The 27,424-nt window shown below is 40.0% G+C and overlaps 1 protein-coding gene across 5 annotated transcripts in view; it reads left to right on the top strand.

The window, feature by feature from the left end:
* The window catches only part of LOC124121682 (influenza virus NS1A-binding protein homolog A-like), a 69,299-nt gene that overhangs the window by 19,776 nt on the left and 22,099 nt on the right, over nucleotides 1–27,424 (top strand). For 4 of the 5 annotated variants that reach the window (XM_046484731.2, XM_046484730.2, XM_046484727.2 and 1 more), the window contains exon 2: nucleotides 24,021–24,362. In XM_046484731.2, coding sequence (XP_046340687.2) covers nucleotides 24,043–24,362 — 320 coding nt within the window. In that variant the 5' untranslated portion in view covers nucleotides 24,021–24,042. Of the gene's footprint in view, nucleotides 1–929; nucleotides 1,033–24,020; nucleotides 24,363–27,424 lie in introns of those variants that run through there. The other variant, XM_046484729.2, reaches the window with a different exon arrangement.

Genomic DNA, 27,424 nt, shown 5'->3' with positions numbered 1-27,424 from the left:
TTTGATTACCCACATGGGTAGAATGTGTGAAGCCCATTTCTGGAGTCCCTCGCTGTAATATTGCTGGAATATTGCTAACAGTAACAGCGGCGTAAAAGACATACCCACTCTTTCATTTTGATGGGTATATATTTAGGTGTCCATGATACACAAAATTGATCTTTCTCGTAAATGTCAAGTGTATATCTGATTATCCTTATCAGAAGGTGAGTAGTATGGAATGGTTGTCCGATATGGTTGACAGTTTGCGATGGGACATTGCATCGCTGGGTCTCAATGTTTTTCTTCAATCTCATTAAAATCAGATCTTAGTTCTCGCTACCGCTAAACAAAGATCTGAGGATATCCCATTAGGGGTCACGTCAGAATGACCTTTCATCCGACCAATCAGAGCATCGCTTACCAGATCATGAAAGTGACAGTCGGAATGTGATTTCTAATCATGCAGCCTTGAAAACATTAAAACAGGTTATTCCGAACGATAGTTACGGGCTTAATGACTGAATCTATACAATCTAGACCATATATCAGCCATTCTAGACGTTCTTTTGTTCAGGTTTCAAATTTTTAATTTGTCAAAATATGTTTCGATTCCACACATGGGTACAATGTGTGAAGCCCATTTCTGGTGTCCCCCACTGTGATATTGCTGGAATATTGCTAAAAGCGGCGCAAAACACTACTCATATGGAGCAAAGTGGTATCAAACTATACTATAACACCATCGAGCAGTGAATGTAGTGTCAGTCACGGTACAGTGTATGTTACGTAACATTTTGTATGTGTTGTAAACAAGGATCAAGGATGGCCTAATGTAGTCCAAAGTTGAACACTCGAATGCCAGGCATGATAAGCAGGGCAGGTATGTTATATAAAGCTAAAAGATCAAGCGATAAGAATCACGTGCAAGGGTCAAGGTCATGTGAACTTTGAGCATGGTATCATGGTGATCACAATCTGTTAACCTCACAGACCTTCATTTGTACGACACTCCACTCTAGGCACTTCACCAGCAAGCATGTGTCCAGCAAGGTGGGTGACTATTTAAGTTAAGCGAGAATTTTCCTAGGTTAGTCTATTTTCATGTTCAGTGGACTCTCAGGCAAATTGTTGAGGGTCTAAGGTACCCAAGAATTGCAACAATCTATTATTTTGTTTTTGTTTTTTCCAAATTTAAGCTTGAGTCCACCCCCCAAGGAATGTCAATTATTTTGTACCCATTCACAATTTGTATGAGTACCAGTATCAGGAACAATATTTTCCATCTCCTAAAACTACACAAGATCTACAGATCAATTGGACCATCATTTGTGTCTCTCGGTCACAGCAAGATATGGATGGACATTTATTAATGTTTAAAAGTCAAATTGTTTGTGAAGATTTCATTTATGAACAGGGGAGACAGATTACCTAGTTGTGTAAGGTGTCACAGTTCATTGTCTAGTGTTGCTTCTTTTGAGGGTTTTACCGAAGTGCTCAGTGTGTAAGACCCGCATCACTTCAGGCTTTCCTCCCACAATAAACTGACATGCTGTGAAGTAACTGGAATACTGTTCAAAGTGGTGTTAAAACCAACTCACTCACTCACTCACTCACTCACTCACTCACTCACTCCTGTTGGAATGTCTGAATTACTGCAAGTCCCTGGTCATATTTTGGGCACAGACCCTGACTAGACTTATTCTGCCCATCATCCCCACAGGGTCCAGGGCATAATGGAGGAATGTATATAGTGCCCTGTATTAATGAGGATGAGACAAGGCAGGATGTTATAAGATGTATCTTGTGTCAGCAGTGTTAAACATTCTCACTGGGTCCAGGGTATGATGGGGGAATGTGTATATTACCCTGTATTAATGAGGATGAGACAAGGCAGGAAGTTATAAGATGTATCGCGTGTCAGGAGTGTTCAACATTCTCACAGGGTCCAGGGTATGTTTGGAGAATGTGTATATTACCCTGTATTAGTGAGGATGAGACAAGGCATAAAGTTATAAACATTCTCACAGGGTCCAGGGTATGATTGGGGAATGTGTGTATTGCCCTGTATTAGTGAGGATCAGATAAGGCATGAAGTTATAAACATTCTCACAGGGTCCAGGGTATGACGGGGGAATGTATATATTACCCTGTATTAGTGAGGATGAGATAAGGCATGAAGTTATAAACATTCTCACAGGGTCCAGGGTATGATGGGGGGAAGTGTATTTTGCCCTGTATTAGTGAGGATGAGATAAGGCATGAAGTTATAAACATCCTCACAGGGTCCAGGGTATGATGGGGGAATGTGTATTTTGCCCTGTATTAGTGAGGATGAGATAAGGCATGAAGTTATAAACATTCTCACAGGGTCCAGGGTATGATGGGGGAATGTGTATATTGCCCTGTATTAGTGAGGATGAGATAAGGCATGAAGTTATAAACATTCTCACAGGGTCCAGGGTATGATTGGGGAATGTGTATATTGCCCTGTATTAGTGAGGATGAGATAAGGCATGATGTTATAAATATTTTCACAGGGCCCAGGGTATGATGGGGGAATGTGTATATTACACTGGATGAGAAAGATCAAGAAGAAGTTATAAAGTGTAGCTCATGTCAGGAGTGTTAAGCATTCTCAACATGTGCTCAAAGGGAACACTGTCTGGGCATTCCGCCACGATAACCTCTCAGAAATGGCATCTTAAGTTCACAATAGCTGTCTTTATTATTGCCAGATAGTTGATGTAGTGTAGAGGTGGGAAGTCACCTTGCGACATGTGATACGTGGCTTTCATTGTTTCGCGGGATACACATCTTGCGTGTTTGACATTTAACAGAATACCATTAATCAACAGGATGTTCAACGGTGGGTCTGAGTTACACTTGTCAGTTTAAAGGTCATTGTATGAAAACGGAGCAGACCTATGTTTAATTGGTAGTACCATGACACTCATGCTCTTGTATACAGCCTCATGCAGAGCATGGAAACAACATGGCACGACCAATTAAAATATTCTGTGAGCGGAGGGACCCGTGAAGATTCTGGGGTAGAATCGGTCTAGGTGCCGTAAAAGGTGACTATGCTTGTCGTAAAAGGCGACTAACGGGATCGGTGGTCAGGCTCGCTGACTTGGTTGATGCATGTCATTGATCCCAATTGCGTGGATCGATGCTCATGATATTAATCACTGGATTGTCTGGTCCAGACTCAATTATTTACAGACCGCCGTCATATAGCTTTAATATTGCTGAGTGCGGCGTTAAACAACAGACCAACCAACCAACTGTGAGCGGAGGGCCTGGGAATTTAGTCACAGATGGAATAAGATCATCATGTCCAGTGATGTTTAATCGCAAATTTCATATTTTCGTTTACAAAGTTTGTTATCGCGTTGTTCGTTGACCTGAAGTGATATGAGGTAGTTTTTCACCAACAGAAAAAGTGTCGGATGAAAGTGTAACCTTTACACAGACCTACAATTGTCTAGGCTGTGGTTTTCCTGGTCCTCAAAATTGGGTTATCTATTGTCATATATGGTACATTTTCGGGCAAAAAATCTTTTCTAAGGAGGAGCTAGGCAATTCAAATTTTTAGATTTTATATTACAACACATTTTTTGATGTTGTGGCATTTTGTCAGTCGGTGACTTCTATATTTTCAACATCTCTGAAACTACAAGGCCTAAGGAGCTGAAACTCTTAAATGGTCATTTTTAACCATTTTTGGTCATGAAATTTCACATGCAGAAATTTCTGGGTTGTTTTTTCCAGGAACAATTATTTCTAAAAGTTGAGTGTACAGGGGACATAATCTGTGTTATTGACTTTCTGAGAAAATGTAGAAAAATGTGGGTTTAATGATTTCAAGTGGGAAAAGAAGCTTAAATTATTTGGACAATGTGTTCACAAGATGCCATGTTTGTTGTTCCTCTTCGCAAACAGTGACACAAATGGGACAAACCAACCAATCATAATGAAGCAAAGACGTAATGCCCAGGGAGAAATACTTCAAATATTCTCACCTTTAGTCGTGCCCTCTGGGTAATATACGAAGAGGATTACAGGTCACACAATGGTCTGTAGGACCAATGAAAATGTTTCTCAGGGAGGATGAACATCGTAGATCAGTTTGTGTTTACCTGTCTGAATGTCACATGGCTTGATATGCAAGGTCGACAGGTTTATGTTATGCTGTCAACTCCAGGTTGTAATATATTAAATGCTTCAAAAATACCATTTATTTAATGATGGAGTCTTTGATGTCATGTTTTTAAAAATGAAAGGAAAAGCAGGAAGCTTTTCTGGGCTTGATCTTGTTACTATAACGTTTGGTGTGCAGGGGTAGATTTATCAACAAATTTGTATGTAGCCAGCAGGGCTTGCTCCTTTTAAGAGTTACTGGCCCTTCTCCAAACTAACTGGCCTACTAATTGGTGGAGGCCAAGAAGTGGCCGAACCTGAGGTCTCGTCGACACCTAGTGGGGCTCTGAAAAACTTGGAACTCCTCACCCCTGAGACGTCTGTTCTTTCACCCTGAGATTAAATCTTGGCTTCCATTTGCCTCAGGCAGTTTATGAGCAAATAAAGATGTTGTTGTAGACATTACAAAATGGCGGCTGGTTGTCATTTTACCGAGATGATCGACATAATATCTCTTTTAGTTGACCATTCACATGACCTCATCCCCCCTAAATATCTTCTAATCGAAATTACATGATTCACAAGCAGTGTTCCATTAAAAAACTAAACATGTGGTGAAGGGGTGAAATTTTGACCAGCAAGACAGGCCGTCTACGTTACGTTTCAGCAAGCCCTTTGTAATCTAGACCACCTCCGTGGTCGAGTGGTAGAGCGTCCGCCCGGAGAGGGGAGGTCCGGGGTTTCATCCGCGGCCGCGTCATACCAAAAGACGTTAAAAGATGGTATTTGTTGTTACCCTGTCTTGCGCTCGGCATTAAGGGGTTAAAACAAGGACTGGTCAGGTCGGAGTCAGTATACTGTGTCTGAGTGGGGTATTCATGTTAAACTGCGGCATGGTATCTCAGTGGGCTAGCACTATAAATCGGCATCAGTCCGGTCTAGTACAAGCAGCCGCACACACACAAGTGCATGCACGTCGCTATATAAGTGCAATAATCTTGGACGCAACGGTAAAACCCAATTTCACCTCACCTCAGCCTTTGTAATCTTAGCTGGCCACGGGCCAACAGGCCAGCAGTTAAGTCAACCCTGGTGTGATTGGCCTCCACAAATACAGTATGTTGTGTTGGGACAGGAACCAGTGAAGGCGTCTCGAGATATCATGACTAGTCAGTGTTGTCAAGTCCAACTGATTGGTCCGTGCGGGGATATCATAATTGTGATCATGATACTTAATCAGTGTTGACAAGTCCCAGTAACTGGCCTGTGTGGGGATATCATTATCATGATTTTAGTAATGAATTGGTGTCGTTATCGGCAACACCGCTGTGATCAATACCCGACTTGGCACTCCGCCATCCAACCTGCTTCATTTACAGTGAATAACTTCATGCCATGCATTGTTCAGTGTTGGCACCCCGCTACGAATACTCCGATATCGTCTTGCACACCCAGCAAAGTGTATTTGAACTCGTTCATAACTGTTTATTGGTGTTAGTAATTTTGTATACCCTATTTTATTTATTCTGTAGTTGATTGTTGTAATAATTTTCTTGATTGTATGTTAGATTGTTTGATTATATAATGTACTTGGCAACAGGCACAGACTGATTTGAAAACTGGGTCGGGTGATCCATTGTATATTTGAGGGGTATCAAATATGGCCATACCTGGTGAAGAAGGTGGATGGGGTACAACCTGTGAAGATCGGTGGCAGAATAGGTTACACTATGCTTAAAAGGCGACTTTGCTTGTAGTAAGAGGCGACTAACAGGATTGGGTGGTCAGACTCGCTGACTTGACTGATGCATTTCATTGTATCCCAATTTTGTAAATTGATGCTCATAATGTCAATCACTGGATTTTCTGGTCCAGACTTGATTCTTTACAAACCGCCGTCACATAGCTGGAATATTGCTGAGTGCGACATTAAACAAACAAACAAACACACAAACAGAAGCTTGTATCCACAGTCCTTTACAGCGGCCATGGCTACATAATTGCCAGTGTCAATTGGAGCATTGTCCTGATGGGGAACAGCATGTTGAAGCTTGCCACGGGTCTTTTCTTGGATACACCAGCACAGCGTTTTCAATAAGTTGGCCTGGTATTCACCACTCCTAGTTGTTCCCGGTGGTAAACACTTGATATGTAGTATGTCTGGACCAAGGTGGCCATAATGTTTTCAGTGGATCTGGTTGTTTTGGTTTTGGAGAACCGAAGTGTTTCTACTGGCATTGTGTCCTGATTTTGTCATATTTGGATTGTCATTATCATTGTCATTGTTTGAACTGACATTGTCATTGTTTGAACCGACATTGTCATTGTTTGAACTGACATTGTCATTGTTTGAACTGACATTGTCATTGTTTGAACTGACATTGTCATTGTTTGAACTGCCATTGTCATTGTCATTGTTTGAACTGACATTGTCATTGTTTGAACTGCCATTGTCATTGTCATTGTTTGAACTGCCATTGTCATTGTTTGAACCGACATTGTCATTATTTGAACCGACATTGTCATTGTTTGAACTGACATTGCCATTTTCATTGTTTGAACTGCCATTGTCATTGTTTGAACCGACATTGTCATTGTTTGAACTGACATTGCCATTGTCATTGTTTGAACTGACATTGCCATTGTCATTGTTTGAACTGACATTGTCATTGTTTGAACCGACATTGTCATTGTTTGAACTGACATTGCCATTGTCATTATTTTGAACTGACATTGTCATTGTCAGAACTGAGATTGTCATTGTTTGAACTGACATTGCCATTGTCATTATTTGAACTGACATTGTCAATGTCACTATCTGGACTGACGTTGCTATTGTCATTGTTTGGACTGATATTGTCATTATTGGACTGAAATTGTCATTATTTTGACTTTGGGAAGCATTTGATATTTTGGTGTAGTGTGGTCATATTTGGGACCAGCGTCCTAGTTGATGTATGTTATGACAGAATTTGATGATTGTTTTATGGAAACATGTCCGTGTATTTAAGGTTTGTTTAATGAACTTGAAGTTTTAAATCCTTTTGATGACAGCACAGACAGCATGTTAACCAACGAGGTATGTAGGCATGTACAAAACACGTGATCAGACTGTCACATTTGTCTCATGCCAAGTAGGATTACCGACCTCATGACACATCGTCTGATCATAATCATAACACCTAGCATTACGACTATAATCATACCCAGCATGCAACATCTGTGGCATACGGACAACAGCCAGTCGATACAGCACCAGCTTGACCTCTGACCCAGTCTAGTTGATGATTAGCCTTCTAATGCATCCCCAGTGTAATTAAAGCTACCTCAACAGTTTTCACAGTAGGTCGTCTCAAAGATGAAGGGCATTCAAATAAGCCTTGATTTTAAACGGCAGGATTTCCTTTGAGGGGAAGGGTTTCAGTGTGTTCTGAACATTATGGGACGAGAGGCGCTCTTTGAAGGAGCTTCACTGCGATGGTCGTTCTTGTCCACTGAATATGGCATGAGAGATTAAAGAAGTGATTTATGTGAGGTGGTATTGATTTTGTTATTAGTGCAAGGTTGAGCATGTGTTTTTTGGTATGATTTATGATAAATATAGTCGATCTATTTCAAGGACAAAAACAAGTTTTTCTTTATTTCTAATCCTGGTAATAGCTCTGATTGAACCTAACGTTTATAATGTTTATCGATCACCAATCACTTTTTTTCTCATCATGGCCTAATTAAATTATTCAATGCTACTGTATAATATATGATAATTGATCGATTGACATGAAGGTAGGTATGTGTGAATAGACAGAGCCCAGTTTAGATATGGCTTTGTTTTGTTTGTTGTTTAATGACATTTTAAGCAATATTCCAGCCATATGATGACAGTCTGCTAAAAATGAATTCCAGTGATTAACATCATGAGCATCGATCAACACTTCTGACTGAAAATAGCTTAATGACTTTGAGTAGATGGATAGTCAAGAACTGTGAATACAAACGGTAATGGGGGCACGGGTGGCCTAGTCGTCTAAGGCGCCGCGATTCGGAGTTGCGTCCCTTGGGCACGCCAGAAACCTATGATTGTGGGTTCGAATCCCGGTTCGCCCCGATTATGTTTCTAGGTTTGTCAGTACCATACCCGTGCTCGTGGGTTTCACCAAAGTGGTAAACGTCTGAGACCTGCATCACTTCGAGCTTTCTCCCACATTAAGCTGACATGCCGCGATATAACTGGAATAATGTTAAAAGCGGCGTTAAATCGAACTCACTCACTCACTCACTACAAACGGTAATAAATAAACTTGTTAATTTTCACAACAAATAGAGTTGACATGAGACTATATTGACGATTGTCCATGAGCAACTGTGGGACTCGTCTGGCCAAGAATGTTTATTTTAGCAGTCATGTATCAGACAACAACAAACAAAACAATTGTTTACATTGATTGAGTGTGATAGTACACTGCTTTTAGCAAACTACTGTGATGACATGATCTTTTTTTCTCCATGGGATGTTCGATTCCTGTGAGTCAGGCGAAGATGGTTTGTTTGCGTGCTTGTTGTCCAAACCTTGGTTCGTGCTGAGCAAAGAGAACATGGTATTGGTGTGTCAGGCTCCATGTATATGTTTTGTGTTTTGTGTTTTGTTTTTTGTGTTTTGTTTGTTGTTTAATGCCACACCTGGCAATATTCCAGCTATATGTCAGCAGTCTGTAAATAATCAAGTCTGGACCAGACAATCCAGTGATTAATATCATGAGCATCGATCCACGCAATTTGGGCACAATGACATGCATCAACCAAATCAGAGAGCCTGACCACCTGATCCCGTTAGTCGCCTCTTATGACAAGCATAGTCGGCTTTTAGGGCAAGCATGGGTTCCTGAAGCCCAATTCTACCCCGGATCTTCACAGGTCAATGATAGTAATTGTACCACAGACGTGTGATAATTTTACTGCAGAATTTGTCTTGTGCTGAAAAAGGTCATCTTCCCGAGGCAAGTGTGTTAACTGACTTTAAAAGTCCAGTTTCCACCCTTGCCGGAATAGGCTGGAATTACTGGGCTCGATCGTAGCGCCACCAGTGGCTATTACCAGTTATGTCCCTTCTAAGCCTCTCCTATGGACCAATCAGATTCCACCTCTCGTATCACTTGCGTTTGCTTCCCAAAAAATGGTGGCGCCCAGTCAGGACAATTTGATCAATGATCAAGATCTATATTGTGATAAAAGGGGTCTTACATCGCGAAATGCATCAAATCACGTGAGCACCTTGATTAAAAACATGAAAAGATTTGGAAAATATCTGCTGACAACGAGTTGGCGATGCACATGCTTTGCAAATCTTGCAATTGACCGAAATCTGCACAGCAGTTTATGAACCGGATTTCAATTTCGGTGTGCGATTTTGATTTGACTATGCATAGACTCGTAAGTCCTGCCAAAATGTAACTCCATAATACCAGCCTAGTTCCGCAAGGGTGGAAACTGGACTTTTATAGTCAGTTTACTCGGGAAGATGGAAAAAGGTAAACTTGGACGAACTGTGCCAGGGAGCATGTAGCTGAGCTAATATTTGGGGTGTCATAAAACAACACTTGCTTACTTTGAATAGAGCTGGCAGCTGCTGTTCGTGGAAGCGTAATGGTGAAATATTGCATTTCATTTTTGTGAAATCCTGTACAATATTGCTTCAGCAGCAGATGGCAATCTTCTCAATATTCCTAAACCTGGGACTGCATTCGTGACAAAACAGCACTTTGCCTATAAAAACAAGACCCTGTTTTAAATGGATACAATTATGACTGCATCTGTTCACATTTGAGTTAGTCATCATTCAAGCCTGTCATTATTCATAAGGTACCATAATCAAGTGTCATCGCATGTTACTAGAATTTTGTGAGGTATGTGAGTCATTGACAACCATATGTTTCACAAATCAATTTCATGCAATCAGGTGAAAATGGGTTTTAAGCCATAATAAATTATTTATTAGATTTCCAACCTATGGTTGCTGTACTAGCAAAATGTCTGGTCGTGTTCAGTCTGACTTCATTAATTGCAATTAAGGCTAGCTAAAAAGATTGGTAATCAGAACTATCGTTGATGTGAAGAAATTTTAACGATTATCGATATGAAAATTGTGTCATCGATAATATCTTTTTTTATAATCTATTGAGTAAATTTTTATTTACCAATGCAGACTTTTTATGTCCATTGCCAAAGACGGAAAGCAACTGATTTGTTATATCTGAAATGTCCACAAAGTTGTGCATAATTGTGTCACCACTCAACAGTGACATGAAATATGTTGTTTTGTCTCTTCTTGAGCTTTTAGCGTATTTGCTTAAAGTTAGTTCTCCGATATTCATCGATAATTGATCGATATTTAGTTAATGATTATCGATCACTAAGAACGATATCGATAGCCAGCCCTAATTGCAATGTACCTTGAATCGTTGCTCATCATATCAATCACTGGTTTGTCTGGTCCCGCTAAAATATTGTACAGGCTGCCCTAGGACAAGAGGACTATGACTGAGTATGGTGTTAACCAACGAACAAAAACTTGTGGCTGACAGCCCTATGTAATAATTGATTGATGTGGAAATTTTCGTTTTGGAACGAAGCCTTTCATTGTCCCAGGCAATACATCACTTTCCTTGAAGTAGTTGACAAAGTCTGAAGCTCTAGATTTGATTGCATGTTGATAGTGCTACAATCGGGTTCTCAACCTACTGGCCTAAAGCAACATATTCAAAATGAATTTCAGAATTGTCATGCATGCCATTCCTGTGGATACGTAAGGCTTTACCTACAGCCATATTGCATTAGTGATGTATTAGTATTGCAAATGGAACACTCCTGCCATGATGTTTCATAACATCCCATGTACGCCAGACATACCATCAGGGAGATTACACCAGATCTTTGACAGTCATCCTACATAAGCTGAGCCAGGGGAAGCCGACAGACTTAATGAAGCACTGCACCTGTCCTCGTAATTGCTATGAGAGCATAGCTATTTTTAGCCCAGTAGAAGCCACTGGCAGTAGTATTTAACTGGTGTGGACTGGTTGTGCGACCACTAATCGTATTGACATTGGGAAAGAAGGTTTGGTCAGGTAGGTGATAAAACTCTAAGACACTGGTTAAGTGCTTCAATTCAAATGTGTTAGCTAATGGATGTCACTAAACGTTTAAGAGCTTTGTTCCTTAAAATAGTTTCGATATTATCTGATTTGTTTTCAGTCGCTGTCAATATTTTGATTAATAATAATGGTCATTATTTTTATTGTTATTCTTATTGTTATGAGTGTTATGTGACCCACCTTTAAAATGTTGCTGAGGTTGTGATATCAAACAAACAAATATGTGCTGAAATTGAATGGCTGGTTGAGGTGCTATTTGTGCTGATGTGCAGAGTTGCTTCCCTTCGTTGTGCCAGGATCTAGAACCTGATTATGCTCCTTGCTGGCTAGAAATGTCTGATTAGTTTCAATTTTGGGATTTTAAACCAACAAGCTATTTTATTACTGAAATAATGTTCAAAGCATTTAACATTAATAATACCTAATATAAAATCTAAAATTGTCACCTTATTATCACTTTGACAGCCTAATGGTAAGACAACTGAACGAGCAACTGGTGTATTCTAAGTTCTGTTAAGTCATCTGTACAGCCTTTTGTACTGGTTCAGCAGGTAAGGAATTATCAGACAGTCACAAACTTCTGTATGTAATACAATATGACAAAGGTATAGACCCGTGAAGATCCGGGGTGGAATTGCTGTAAAAGGCGACTATGCTTGTCGTAAGAGGCGACTAACAGGATCGGGTGGTCAGGCTCGCTGACTTGGTTGATGCATGTCATCGTATCCCAATTGCGTGGATCAATGCTCATGATGACAATCACTGGATTAACTTGTCCAGACTTGATTATTTACAGACTGCCATCTTATAGCTGGAATATTGCTGAGTGCAGCATTAAACAACAAATAAACAAAGAAACCAACAAAGGTATATTCTGTGTAAAAAATAATGTAAGAAACATAAGTCTACCAGCCCAAACTTATCTTTTGGAGATTTCTTTATCATATCTAAAAATGGGATTATAAACTACCTTACAAGTTCTCAACTATTTTCTGATTGAGTTTAGAGGCTAAGGTTGTATACTGGAGTTTTGCCAAAAATACATACATTAACATGATGTTTGTAATATAGCTTCGTCGTATGAATAACTTCTTCATAAAGATATCAGATCCTGACAACTTGAATACTGTCTATACATTAACACCTCTTCTATTTGTGTGTCAATTTCTTGATCATGTTTGTTGATGGCTGTATAAGTGTATGTTGACACAGATGTGTTTCACGGGAAAAACAATCAATATCGCCATTTGGCACTGGTCTGTGCAGGATGTTGCCGACAGAAACCCGTTCAGGATCACAAGTTTTGGATAGGGTTCAATGATCGTCTTTGATGAATTTTTTTTTTCATTTCAAATGTGAATTGATTTTTCCTCCTTGACCAATCATGCACTCACTTTTTCTTTCTTTCACTTTCGCTTTATTTCTCTCATTCTATTTCAGTCACTCACTCGCTCACCTGTCCGCTCCTCTTACTCAATACCTTCCTGCACTCACTCACTCATCATCCCGAGTTAAGTCTGCTGCAAGCGACCATGCTTAATCTAAAATAGCGTGTTATATTCAAGAGCTCTTACTGAGTGTTGCCAGTATTTTGCCAGATATTTTTGTGGTCAGTGCATTTTGCAGTCATGAAAACAAAAAAGTGTTTTTTCATATAATTTTTTTCACATTTCTTTTAAGTTCAGCGGAATGGAATTGATAAAGATATGTTCACCTAAAGGTGATTGGACTGTACAAATACTGGACAATATCCTTTTTGGTTAAAAGGTACAAAACCATTCTTCCCACCTTGTGCTGTAAACATCATGATTTATATATCGTACTCTGTGCACTTGCTCAGTATTCACCTGACAAAGAAGCAAGTAGATCTGAAATGTCGTACAAAGAATAAAAAGAAGTTGCTATCCATAAAAAAGTGTCATGTATTATTGTTCTTCCAACTTCTAAATGCCTATCAAAGACTTTAAAAACAGTTTGTGTTCGTGCCATAGTGAACAAAGGCATAAAGCCACAGAAAAAGGTCTTGAATATATGAAATATTTATGGCTGACACATATGCAATAGTAATGAATTTTAGTGGATTGTTTGCCTAGTGGGCCTATACAATACACATGACGTATGGTGCTATGTATGTGGTGCATCAGTTTGTAGGGCTGGGAGCATACAACAACTGTGCAATCTGATACATATATAGAGGATTCATCACGAGTGTTTTTTAATATGGGAAATATCAACCGAGTCTTAGTTAATCGGTATTTGCCGAGCCTTTGGCGAGGCAAATACCGATTAAGGGGACGAGGTTGATATTTCCCATATTTAAAAACACGAGTGATGAATTCTATTTATCATTTTCACATTTTTGCTTCCAAATTAAGGAATAATTGCATTAAACATTAACATCAGCAACTTGTCGAAATCTTACGTATAGATCGTGCGTAGTGATACATGTTTTCCATAGCCATGTAAACCAAAATAAACAATTCGCTGAGAAAAAAAGTTCCTCGGATTATTTTAAACAATATACTTGAACAGACTTTTGCAGAATAATTGAAACTTTAATAACGGTAACAACAACGATTCTGTGTAATCTGATTATATCTCTGGTGTAACTTCACTTATAAAATATAGTTTCAAATCAAACCGCTCGCTCTTCCGGTTATCTAATTTGTATATCTAATTTGCATACTTATGTCATTGGGGTATGACATACATGTTTTTATGTCATAAGCTTATGTCATGGATAAATGCTTAAGTTAAATGATAAATCACGATACCTTACTCACGATCCGATATGTATCACGATACTTGCATGTGCTCTTATCTGTGGTGCGTAAGCCATCTTTTTCATAGTCAGGATGGTCAAATACCTGGCACACTGATGATGTGCAGTATCGTGATACGTATGAGATCGCACTGTTGGTGAATTGTCCCAGTAACTTGACACATCCTCGTTAAACCAGGGGATTATTTCTCCATTCCATTTTGATAAATACCCTGAACCTATACGCCACTATAGATTGTTTCGTGTCCAGTTCAAATGAAGCTATAAATATATCTTCAATTAGATTATAGCTTTTTCATGATTGTGTCAGCCTCCGTGGTCTAGTGCTAGACTGTCCGCCTGGAGATCTAAAGATCGGGAGTTCGACCCCCTCATACCAAAAGATGTTAAAAGATGGCACTTGTTGTTTCCCTGCCTGGTGCTTGGCATTAAGGGGATAAAACAAGGACTGGTCAGCTCAGTCAGTGTACTGTGTGTGAGGGGTATTCGTGGTAAACTGCAGCATGTCATCTCCCTGAAAGTTGTGTAGCATATGGACTTTGTCTGGTTCAGACACGATTATTTACAGACCGCTGCCATCACAGCTGGAATATTGCTTAATATGACGTTAAACAACAAATGAACAAACAAAGCATATGGACTTCACTCCCCCTGAGTTAATACTGAGACTAAAAACTTCAGATTTTGAAATTAATACTCAATTCAGAAGAAGCATTTTGATTGGTTGTTTATTTCAAGCAAGAGTGAGTGAGTTAAAATTTAACGTCGCATCTGCATTATCAGGAATTCTGTGCTAAGGTTATGAATGGTAGGAGAGATGAAGGTGGTCATTTTGTTTCTGAAATGAAGCGATGGTGACCATCGCATCCAGGTGCTGATAACATGTAGGGTAGGGACATAGCCTGCTGATATATATATCTCTAATATTGTCTGCTTATTCTGGGTGCCTCATGGTATTCCGGGGTAGAATAGGTCCCCAGAACCTATGCTGGTCATGAGAGGTGAGTGAATGGATTGGGTGTTCAAACTCGGGAACATGGGTGATTGTGTGTCATCGCACCCGGCTTAGATCGTAGCTCACAATATCAATCACTGGATTATCTGGTCCATACTTGATTATTTACAGGCCAATGCCTTGTAGCTGTAATATTTCTGAATGTGGTGTTAACAAACAAGTAAAAGCTCATTGTGGGCAGGTTAAAATATTGCTGCTTTTTTCTGTGACTCAAACTGATGCATTGTTGAAGTGACTCGTAAGCACAAGTACGACACAGTTGTTACCTCCAAAGGGGCCACGGGTGGCCCATTCGTCTAGGGCGCCACAATTCGCTTTGCAGAGTTGCGTCCCTTGGACACGCCAGAAACCTATGATTGTGGGTTCGAATCCCGGTTCTCCCCGAATATGTTTCTAGCTTTGTCAGCACCATACCCGTGCTCGTGGGTTTCACCGAAGTGGTAAACGTCTTGAGACCTGCATCACTTCAGGCTTTCCTCCCACATTAACTGGAATACTGTTAAAAGTGGCGGCGTTAAACCCAACTCTCTCTCTCTGTCTCTCTCTCTCAAGTGACAAGCAACCCAATTATCTTGCTGCAGAGATGTGTATGTATGTGAAGGAATCCCTGTGGACGAGATTGCCATTGTGTTGGACAGAGCCTATTTATCTAACTGAAGGCTGGCATTTGTCATAACATCTGATATTTATAGAATGGTGTGTTAACCTGGTTAGACCAGACTTTAAAAAAAAAATTATTTATTTATTTTTAACAAATTTTGCCCCGAAAATGCAGATTGGTAGGTCAGAAAAAAGTATCAATCAAATTCCAATTTCAAATATATATTTGAATAATTTATAAATATTGAAGCTACAGTCTATATTTTTTTTGAAACACTTTACGTATCACCGGTCAGTGGAATATATAAATGTTCACATGTTTGGGACCTGTTGGAGTCGGCATATTCTTAAACTAAGCTTTAAAAAACGTCTGACCTTATTAATAATGCAAGTTCTTGATGTAGAATGTGTTTGTTGAGAAGAATGCGTGTCCGCCATGTATCTCAAATACCACCCCTTGCCATGAGAGTTGGTAAAACGCCTTGGGTGCTAATTACCCAGAAGACTCTGTGCCCCTCTGGAGTGACACTGAGCGTCAGACCTGTTGACAGAGATTATGTGACAGTGTCTTTTCTGTCCTAAACACCATGACTCACTCCCGAATTCAGGGATGACATTTTTATATAGATATTTTGTACACCAGGTCGTGTCTGTGGATTGTTCAGGTTTTTGATGGTATATTTAGTCAGATTCTGGCAACTACAGTTGCAGTACATGCTCTTTGTAAACTGATGAAGACAATAAAAAGTACATATTGATCTGCGTGGAATCAAAGAGTTACAGAATGTTCGTCAGACATCAAGCAGTAGCATCATCTGGATGTATTTCCTGGGAGAACGTTCATCCCTGCATTTATGACATGGTGTTCTAATTTAAGGAATGAGATAGTTTTTTAGCTAGCATTGAGGATTATGTTTTGCAACATGGTATTCTGAGGTCAATCACTGGATTGTCTGGTCCAGACTTGACTGTTTTACAATTTGGTGAAATGAAAAAACCCTCATTTAATAATTGTTCATAAGAAATGGTGAATAATAAGTTCAAAAATCTTTATTCTAAAAAGATCCAATCAAATATCTTTCTACATCGCTCAGCAATGGTAATTCTGTGATGGTGACCTACAATTTTTGATTCATTAGTAGCAGTACTAATCTGAAAGTTTAAAATTATTTTAATTTGTTTTCCCGACCGCCTACCTTGATATTTACGCCAGTTATTTTTTAACCAAATACTAAAAATTATGAGGACTAAGAGGTATAATCTTTCCATTAAGGACAGGGTGACCAGCAGGGAATGTAGTTTGATTGCCCGGATTTATAAAGGGGTACCTTAATTAGAATACTGTTGCAAATATCCTCAAAGGTCCCCCATACTCTCCTGTCATCATTTCAGTCTATTTGAGTATAATTAGCCGATTTATAAGATGCCGCAAACTGCCCACCGATTTGTTTGAAGGAAGATGTATGTCCAGATGAAAACTTTGAGAGTTCTTGTTTCTGTGTGTTTCACAATGTATTTTATCATACCTCCATGTCAGAATGACAGGATCTGAATGGTTCATGTGACCTTGATAAAATAGGTGAATAAATCCCTTATACCCCGCCATGAGCAAGTCAGGCTCCACGTGGCTTTCTGAGAGTCAGAACAAATCCTTTATAGCCAGCTTGCAAGCGAAAGTCTGCACACATTTTCCAAATCAATGAAAGTCACATGACACAGTACAAGCTAACCTCTGCTCAATCGGACAGGTGTTTTCTATAAAATTTGATTTATTTTTATTGCATTATCATATAAGAACATGGCAGTAAGATAATTTGTTGTAGCAGGATCACTCGCGGTACATGGGGTTTTATGTGTCCCTCGTTAGGTTATATACCACAAGCCGGAGGCCTGCTCAACTTATTTTGGTGTGTACTTGAAGCTGATGGTAGCATTAAAGGAAGACCTACAACAGATGTAGATGGTGATATTACTGTATGAACCCGAGTTCTTTGGGTGTTACGTAAAATGATTTTTGAGGCCTTTTGATCCTCAGTGGAAAGTAATAAAATGAATTTGTTCTATATTTCCTTAGACCTATGCTAAAAGCACATCCATGTGCACCACAAAATGATTACTCAGCAAAATGCATTAGATGGTCAGCTGATAATCACTTGATACCGTTCCAAATCCTTTCTCAGACTTGTTCATAAAATCAATGCAGGAACATTTTCTATGATTAAATTTTCCCAAACCGAAAAAAACCAATTTAACAAAGCGAACACATTCCCATAACGTACTGTATTTCCCCCATTAGACGCCCGGCCTCTATTAATTTCGCACAGTTCGTTGACCCAGAGTCTCTTTGAGGTTCAGGGTCTATTCTGTTTATTGCTGGAGCAGTGGCAACTCGCAACCTTATCGAGTCCCAAATTCTCGTCCTACGAGGGGTTCGTTGCAGGAAATGGTAATTGTTAATCACCAACGTATCTCAAAATCTTGTGTTGTAATGAGATCGGAATTGTCGACGTAATGATGGATATGGTCCTGCTGCTGAATGTCTACACAAGCGATGTAGTGCGGGTATTGGCTTGCCTAATTATCAGAGCTATACTGTCATCCGAGATCAATACATGATCGCCCGTGAGCAACACAGCCTCATTGGTGTATTCTGGGAATGGTGATAATTGGGGCAGCGATTTGATGGTTTATGATTTATGTATGTGTACGAGCAGTGTTTGTCTTCATCACCGGGGAGCAGATGCAACAAGAGCCCAACACAACTCCTCCAATGAGAAGTGTAATATGGGGCTTTCAGCTTGATAACCGGACATTGCTTACTGTTCAAGACCCAGAATTAGTAGAACTAAGAAGTGAAAATCCTATAAAACATCCTGCTTTGCTACGTACTTATTACATATATTATCTGTTGTCCCAGCAATGAATGGGTACCCGGTAGGATGGGATGGTAATGCAGGGCTTGACTGCATTCAACTTTCACCAGGTGCATGTTGACATGGCATCCTAGTTGCAAGCGTAGCAGGCCTCACAGTTGCGACTAAAACACTTGCTAATTCGACCTAAGTTTAAATTTGTCTTCTGTCTAAAATTTAGTGGTTACTGCCAAATGTCTACCTTGAAAAATATCTTGTGGCAACTAAATTATATTGTTTCACGTTTGAAGACACAAAAATAAATAATAGCTGATTGTGGAAAACATGTCTGCTTATAATTGTACTTACGTATAATTCTTCCTATTGTCGACAATGAACAGAAATACATAAATATTAATGGAATAAGTATTTTATTTCAGATGGATAAGCAAGGACATACCTAAATAATCTAGTAACATAAACAGCATCATGGTTTAAGTCACAAATAACAAAAATCAAGTACAGTTTCCACTAATATACAATTCCAAGACTAGTGCTATGACTTGTATATATATTAAAATAGTTATTTGATAAAGATAATTTCAAAAGCTTTTGGCTGCCTACAATATTGACTTGACTTCTTGATTTTACCGCTGGCTACATGGATAAAAAATACTTGTAGCCATATGGCTACTTGGTAAAAAATTAAACTTTGAGGCCTGAATGTGAGATACTGTTCAAAGTGGTATAGTGGTTAAAGCGTTCGCTCGTCACGCCGAAGATCCAGGTTCGATTCCCCACATGGGTACAATGTGTGAAGCCCATTTCTCGTGTCGCCCGCTGTGACATCGCTGGAATGTTGCGTGGCGTAAAACAAAACTCACTCAAAGGGGTATCAAACTATAACACCATCAAGCAGTGAATGCTTGGTAAAAAATTAAACTTTGAGGCCTGCCTAGATGCATGATCAAGGCTAAATAAATAAATCTCATATCTCTGATGATCTGATAACTGTCCTGATTTTTAAAACAGTTCGTACTTCTGTTACAGTATTTATGTGGCAATGGCAACCGTCATATACTACATAATGACTCATTGGTAGGATAATTTAGATGTGACGTCAACTTCAGGGCCAGATGAAGCGAAAGTGCAGGGCCCTGTTCCACAAAGCGACCTTAGTGCTACGTTGATCGTAAGCCTATGGTAAAGTATGGGAGTTACGACCAACTAAGCACTAAGGTCGCTTTGTGGAACAGGGCGCAGGACATAATCTGAAGTACCCACAGTTTGATGACATCAAGCCCAAGAAAGCTTGACAAATTACACATAACGCTGAGATGTAGTATTGTTAATAAGACTTCGAGGTATTGAGTGTGATAGAGATTGATGATGTGTGGACAATTAAGGGTTAGCATGGTTAGACGCAAATTGTTTGACATACCAACGTTAGAAATTGGCACTAGTCCTGTAGTCCTTACCAAACTGCCCAATAGTAAAGGTATCCTAAGGACTAGTAGAAATTGGCCCATTTTTAGGGTTTTGCTATATGTTATCATCATAAAGACTAGTGGACAAAAACTGTTAGTTTCTAACCGTGCATACACTTGGGTCATGTCGACTTAATCATGTTAATGTTAGGTTGCACTTTGCAGCAGCTTGCGATGGTGCATGTATAGCTGCATCGAGGCCTATTATCAAGGTATTGTGACTAATGCATTCATAAGGATAATAATGGTGCACTATGAGGATGACATCGGCCCGTGAAGATCCGGGTAGAATAGGTCTTCAGCAACCCATGCTTGTCGGAAGAGGCGACTAAAGGGATCGGGTGGTCAGGCTCGCTGACTTGGTTGATGCATGTCATCGATCCCAATTGTGTGGATCGATGCTCATGTTGTCAATCAATGGATTGTCTGGTCCAGACTCGATTATTTACAGACTGCCGTCATATAACTGGAATATTGCTGAGTGCGGCTTTAAACAACAAACAAATAAAACAAAATAAAGCATAAGCGTGGAAAAATCGCCCTACAAATGGATTATTATTATTATTTCTTTTCAAACTTGGGAAACACTTTCTATACCAATAGTAGAGGTGCAGTGCGAAGTTTGATTTCAATATTTGGATTTTCTGCAAAACATACAACTATTTTTCTTTCATTCTTTATTTAGAATTGCTTTACTTCAACATTTGTGACCTATAACTTGAAAGCTACTGCATGGATTCTTTTCAAATTTAAGGAACACTTTCTATACTAATAGTAATGGAAAGGTACAGTGCAAAGTTTGATTTTGATGTGTTGGTTTTCTGTAAAAAATATGATTGTTTTCATGTTTTGAACTTGGATTTTTTTGTGTATTCCAACATTTGTGTGCCATATTTCTTTAAAACTACTGCTATCTTAAACATATCCCAACGGCTTCGTCATTATGTTGTCATCTTTATACATTCATCCTATGTCGGGGGCACGGGTGGCCCAGTCGTCTAAGGCGCCGCGATTCGCTGTGCCGAGCGCATAGGTTGTGTTGGTGGGGTTTTTCATAAGCTCATGATAAGAATAAAATACTTCCTGCTCGCGAAAGCTAAACAGCTATTGTCATTTGAGTGATATTTCGCTATGACCTTCATTGACCACCGGTGCAGGTCTCTTGTCGAGTAATATAATAACCATTGTCTGCTATCTTGAGAATTCCCTCTGTAATGCAAATATTGAAAAACGAAATGGTAAGACTATCGTACATTCCACACACTTTAAATACAGGGAAAGCGTCCCTTTGAAGTACGAACTACCCTGTATAACAAATGCCAGTGTAGCCTTCTTGACTCGTCAGGGGCCACGGGTGGCCCAGTCGTCTAAGGCGCCGCGATTCGCTGTGCAGAGTTGCGTCCCTTGGACACGCCAGAAACCTATGATTGTGGGTTCGAATCCCGGTTCGCCCCGATTATGTTTCTAGGTTTGTCAGCACCATACCCGTGCTTGTGGGTTTCACGGAAGTGGTAAACGTCTTAGACCTGCATCACTTCGGGCTTTCCTCCCACATTAAGCTGACACGCCGTGATATAACTGGAATACTGTTAAAAGCTGCGTTAAACCCAACTCACTCACTCACTCACTCACTCACTCACTCACTCACTCACTCACTCATCCTATGTCATTGGCTTCTTAATTATGTTGTTAGCTTTGTTCTTTCATCCCACCTTGTATTGTGTAGACATCATGATTTATGTATGATCAGTACTCTATGCACTTACCAAGCATTCCCTGGATAAAGGAGCAGGAAGTAGCTCTGAAGCATCATACAAAGAATAAAAAAAGTTGCTATCCATAAAAAAGTGTCCTATAATCATGGCCTCCCAACTTGTTGGGCTGGTAGCCCTGTTGCTATGAGACATAGGCAACATTATGCTGGATGATGACTGGGGGTTATGGTACAAGACTTATGTACTATCCTCCATTGTCCTGTGTGTTACAGAGCGAACAAACGGATACAATGAACCGTTAAAAAATCCCTGATTTATCTCCTATATATTATCATTTAAAATTTACATACATAACAAACTCTCTACAGCATACTAACGTATATAGTGAACTGATATCTGATCCTTGACAAGCCCAAATACCACTAATTCGTGACGTGTATGGTATAGCGAACTGAGAAATTTCACTTAGTTTCAAGTGTCACTGACAATTGGCTGTACGCAATCAAAATACAATGTACATGTAGCGCGGGAAGTCCCTACGGTGACTGTTCAAATTGTTATGTAAAAATATCCGGTAATGGCAATCACCTGTACCAAAGTGCTACGCTTATGGTTCTGATTATTTTAAGTATATATATATATATATGAAAGGTGTAACTAAAATAACATGATATTGGAATTTAGTATCTAGATAAAGTAATAATTTCAGATATAATTTATTTCGACTATTGCATCAAATGTTTTTGAATTTGTATCATTGGGTACTTTTTAACTCGATCACCTGTAGATGTGGGAGGAAACGTGTATAAATGTGGATGTGTATTGTTTTTTGTTTAAGCCAAGATGGTGGACGTTTCCAAGCAAAACCGTATATAACGAAGAACGTATGTAACGAACTGATTTCTCTGGTCCCTAGTAGTTCGATATATCCATGTTCTGCACATGTCCGGGACCAAGGATCTGAAACAAAGATTGGTTGGCTAGGAGTTAGTATACGTTGTGTGTGGGGGGTATCCATGTTAAACTGCGGCATGGGATCTCGATGGGCTAAAAAATAGAATGGTTAGCTGGGAGTCAGTATACTGTGTCTGAGTGGGGAATCTATGTTAAACTGCGGCATGGCATATCATTTGGCTAGCACAAGTCGGAATTAGTCAAAACAAGAAAAAACAAGCATTCTTGCATGCATGTGCATGCCCGTCGCTATTTAAGCACAATAATCTTGACGTTAAACCCCATTTCACCTCGCCTCACCTCACATCACATTACTAATGTAGCAGGTGTTAGATGTGCATTTTCATCAAGTTGCTACATTATACATAAGCATATAGACCGATATTGACTAATATTTGAGCACAAATATCATGTGAAGAAATAGTCAGGATCATGTAGCCGACTGGCTTACACCAGCTGTTAACGTAATCTTAATATTTCACAGTTATTCACATAAACCCATACTTTCCGTGTCATTTCAGTGTAATGATATGTTTCATGAGTTTGTTCATACGGATTGGCATGCAGAACATCAAGGCAAATTATATTGTTTCAAATATGGAACGAAAAAACCCATTCCTTGTTAATTCAGCAGTGTTCCCGTTTACCGGTAATTACCAGTTTTTTATCGATAAAATTAGGCTTGGACTGGTAATTCATAGGACTACTAGTCCCTGAGGACTAAAAAGTCCTGTAGTCTATTTTTAGTGCAAAGAAATAACATTTCGCGTTTCTTCGAGGTGAAGTATCCATTTGTAGCCACCTCGTCTCAAACCAAAGTGAAATATTCCGGTGAAAAATTGTGATTGAACGTTGTGTGAATCGTGTGTAGATCTAAGTTACTGCAGGGATGACGTCATGGAATATGTCAGTCATCAACATACAGTGCATTGAACAAAATGTTGAAAGAATTAAAACCAGGTAATTTCATAACTGGGTCTTTTTGTGTTCAAAGTTGGGACTGAAAAAAATTGGTGGTTGGGGGTGGGGGGTATTTTAAAGATGCCAGTCCACTGGGACTGGCAGTTTAGAAAAGCTAGTGGGAACACGGTTTAGACACCCTGTTGATCCAGCCATTCTGTGACCAAGTTGGTGACATGAGAGATGGAAATGGCGACACCAATTCTTAAACAAAACTTTGGTATTTTTCATACAGTATGGAGATATACTATCCTGGAGAGTCTAGGATGGCCCCTAACCCTTATCAGACGATCTTGAGCGCCGTTGTCAGTTTCTCTTTGCCATATTTGATCTTTGCACTCAGGAATTAGTGGTGTTGTATTCAATTGTAATTTCTCTGTTTCAGAACTGAGACTGGCGACGTGAAAATGTCGGCCATGAGTAACGGTTACCCAGAAGAAGAAGAGGAGGACTTGGAAGGGATGGTCTTCGCCAACTCCACTCACAACGACGATGTGTTGACGTCCATCCGATCACTGCGGAAAAGCCAGAAGTTCTGTGATGTCAAACTGGTTGTTGATAACCATGAGATTTTTGCCCACCGGGCAGTCCTTGCTGCCAGCAGCGCCACCTTGTTCGATCTGTTTTCCAAGGGAGACGACTCCATCCAGACGAGCAGCATGGTGAAGCTGAAAGATGTGAAATTCAGCGGATTCAGCCACTTGTTAGACTATATGTACACAGGAAGGCAAGTTGCTGACGTTGGAGATGGAGGTGTTGTGTTGGATATATGTGTGGAATGTGGTATTGAAGTGTTACCAGGGTCCCTTTCCACAAAGCAATCTTAGCGCTACGACTGTCGTAAGTCAGTGTTAAAGAATGGGAGTTACAATCACCTTAGCGCTAAGATCGCTTTGTGGAACGGGGCCCTGAGCTCCAGTTACCTTTTTGAGCAATTGAGTTTTTACTCGAAGGTTTCTTTGATTTGAATTTGCTCATTACATCATTGTGTAAACAATATTTTTTTACTCATCAATTCATCACTCTATTGTTTTGTTCCCAAAATGAGTTAGCATTTTGAGATTTAAAAAAAAAATTGAAATGATATTTTAGATGTACAGTAAACTACGGTTATAACGAACTCAAAGGGACCATTAACTTTAGTTTGTTATAACCGTAGTTCGTTATAAGCATATATACAGCATAACTATAGCAAATAGTCGGGACATAAAAATCAGTTCGTTATATCCGTCAGTTCGTTATAAGCGTGTTCGTTATAAACATACTTTACTGTATATAGTGGTTCTAAATATAGACTTGACTCGTAATTAGCTCGTAATTGTGTTTTGGAAATTAGCTCTTTTGTACGCATGCTGAAAAAGCTTCATTGGGTATTTCTGCGTGCTGTTTTAAAACAATTGAGTTTTTCATTTATTGCATGCTTTCTGTATGCAAGTTAATTGAAAGTAATTGGGTTTTGAATAATTTTTTTTGGGGGGGGGTCAGATTCGGTGACTAAATGGATCGGGTGGTCAGACTTGATCACTAGATAGATCGGGTGGTCAGACTTGATCACTAGATAGATCGGGTGGCAAGACTTGATCACTAGATAGATCGGGTGGTCAGACTTGATCACTAGATAGATCGGGTGGTCAGACTTGATAACTAGATAGATCGGGTGGTCAGACTTGATCACGAGATAGATCGGGTGGCAAGACTTGATCACTAGATAGATCGGGTGGTCAGACTTGATCACTAGATAGATCGGGTGGTCAGACTTGATCGCTAGATAGATCGGGTGGTCAGACTTGATCACTAGATAGATCGGGTGGTCAGACTCGGTGACTAAATGGATCCGGTGGTCAGACTCGGTGACTAAATGAATCGGGTGGCCAGACTTGATCACTAGATAGATCGGGTGGTCAGACTCAGTGACCAAATGGATCCGGTGGTCAAACTCGGTGACCAAATGGATCCGGTGGTCAGACTCAGTGACTAAATGAATCGGGTGGCCAGACTTGATCACTAGATAGATCGGGTGGTCAGACTCAGTGACATGGTTGATAGGGTGTCGACAACATTGATGTTGCTCACAATGTTAGTCGTTAAATTACATCACAGCATGTCAGCTTAATGCCTGAGTAGTAACAGCTACCTCTTTGTTTTAAACCCATGCATGTGTGAACTGACTGAACAAGATTGCGGGAATTGGGGATTCAAACCTCTTACCAGTTTGTCATGGCCGTTAAGGGAGACAGCTTTTGCAACTACCTGCCTTCTCCACCACAACAGGGGTTATAGTGTTTGCTTCTCAGGCTGAAGACCCCGGGTTCGATTCCCGACATGGGTACAATGTGTGAAGCCCCTGCCTCGTGGCCCCTGCTGTGATATTGCTGTGATATTGCTGGAATATTGCTAAAAGCGGCGTAAAACAAAATTCGATCCCCCTTCAACAAAAAAATATGTTTGTAAATAGGTCCAGGGTATTTGTGATAAGGGGCGGTCGGGTAGCCTAGTGGTTAAAGCGTTCGCTCATCACGCCGAAGACCCGGGTTCGATTCACCACATGGGTACAATGTGTGAAGCCCATTTCAGGTGTCCCCCGCCGAGATATTGCTGGAATATTGCTAACAGCAGTGTAAAACCATATTCACTCACTATTTGTGATAACAGTGAGAACTTGAGAAGGATCATTCTATTGTCCCAATTCACTACAGCGAGGAAAATGGCTCCCTTCTGTCATTACATTACATGACACGATTCTGTTTGATCCATCAACAGTTACTTACACTGATGCCTTGAACACTATAAAGCATTAAGAAATATCATGCCTCCATTCCAACATTTTAAGAAGATTTAGAAAAATTTATCACGAACTTGCAGTTATTCGTGAAACCTGTTTAGAATTTGTGTTCACTAATCACATGCCCATTTAATTTTTAAAATTCTCACCTGAAACCAATCAATAGACATTGACTATCAGACCATGCATGCTAGTGTACGATTCAGTTTATGATGCCAACAACGCACAGAAATGCAACAGACTGTTTATTGTGATCAGCACTGGGTGACAACTATATGCATATATGAATATAGCAAGTACGTAAACAATGCTGGCTGTATGAGGACTCCCGCTGTGCTTTGGACGCACTTGGCTGAGCATCAGAGGTTGGGTAGCCTAGTGCTTAAAGCGATCGCTCATCACACCGAAGACCCGGGTGCGATTCCCGATATGGGTACAATGTGTGAAGCCCATTTCTGGTGTCCCCGCTGTGATATTGCTGGAATATTGCTAAAAGCGGCATAAAAACATACTCACTCACTCACTCACTCACTCACTCACTCACTCACTCACTCACTCACTCACTCACTCACTCACTCACTCACTCACTCACTCACTCACTCACTCACTCATGTCCAAGCATTAGGTCAGAATCTAAAACTTTTGTTTTTTGCTATCACTTACGGAGCACTTACATAAAGCTGCTGTTAATACTCAACCCATGAAGATCCGGGGTCTTTAGCAACCCATGTTTGTCGTTAGAGGCGACAATGTCTGTCGTAAGAAACGACTCACAAGATCGGGTGGTCAGACTCGTTGACTTGGTTGATGCATGTCATCGAATCACAATTGCATAGATTGCTGGTCGTGTATAATCACTGGATTGTCTAGTTCAGACTTGATTATTTACCACTGTCATATAGCTGGAATATTGCTCAGTGTGACATTAAACAATAAACAAACAAACTGTTAAGAAGCAGTGTGTTGATTGAGCATCAATCCCCCAAGCATACGGACGGACATTCTGG

The sequence above is a fragment of the Haliotis rufescens genome, unplaced genomic scaffold (genome assembly GCF_023055435.1).
Source record: "Haliotis rufescens isolate VD_foot unplaced genomic scaffold, xgHalRufe1.0.p SCAF_8, whole genome shotgun sequence".
In the NCBI taxonomy this organism is placed as follows: domain Eukaryota; kingdom Metazoa; phylum Mollusca; class Gastropoda; order Lepetellida; family Haliotidae; genus Haliotis; species Haliotis rufescens.
This window is presented reverse-complemented; position numbering and strand designations above follow the sequence as displayed.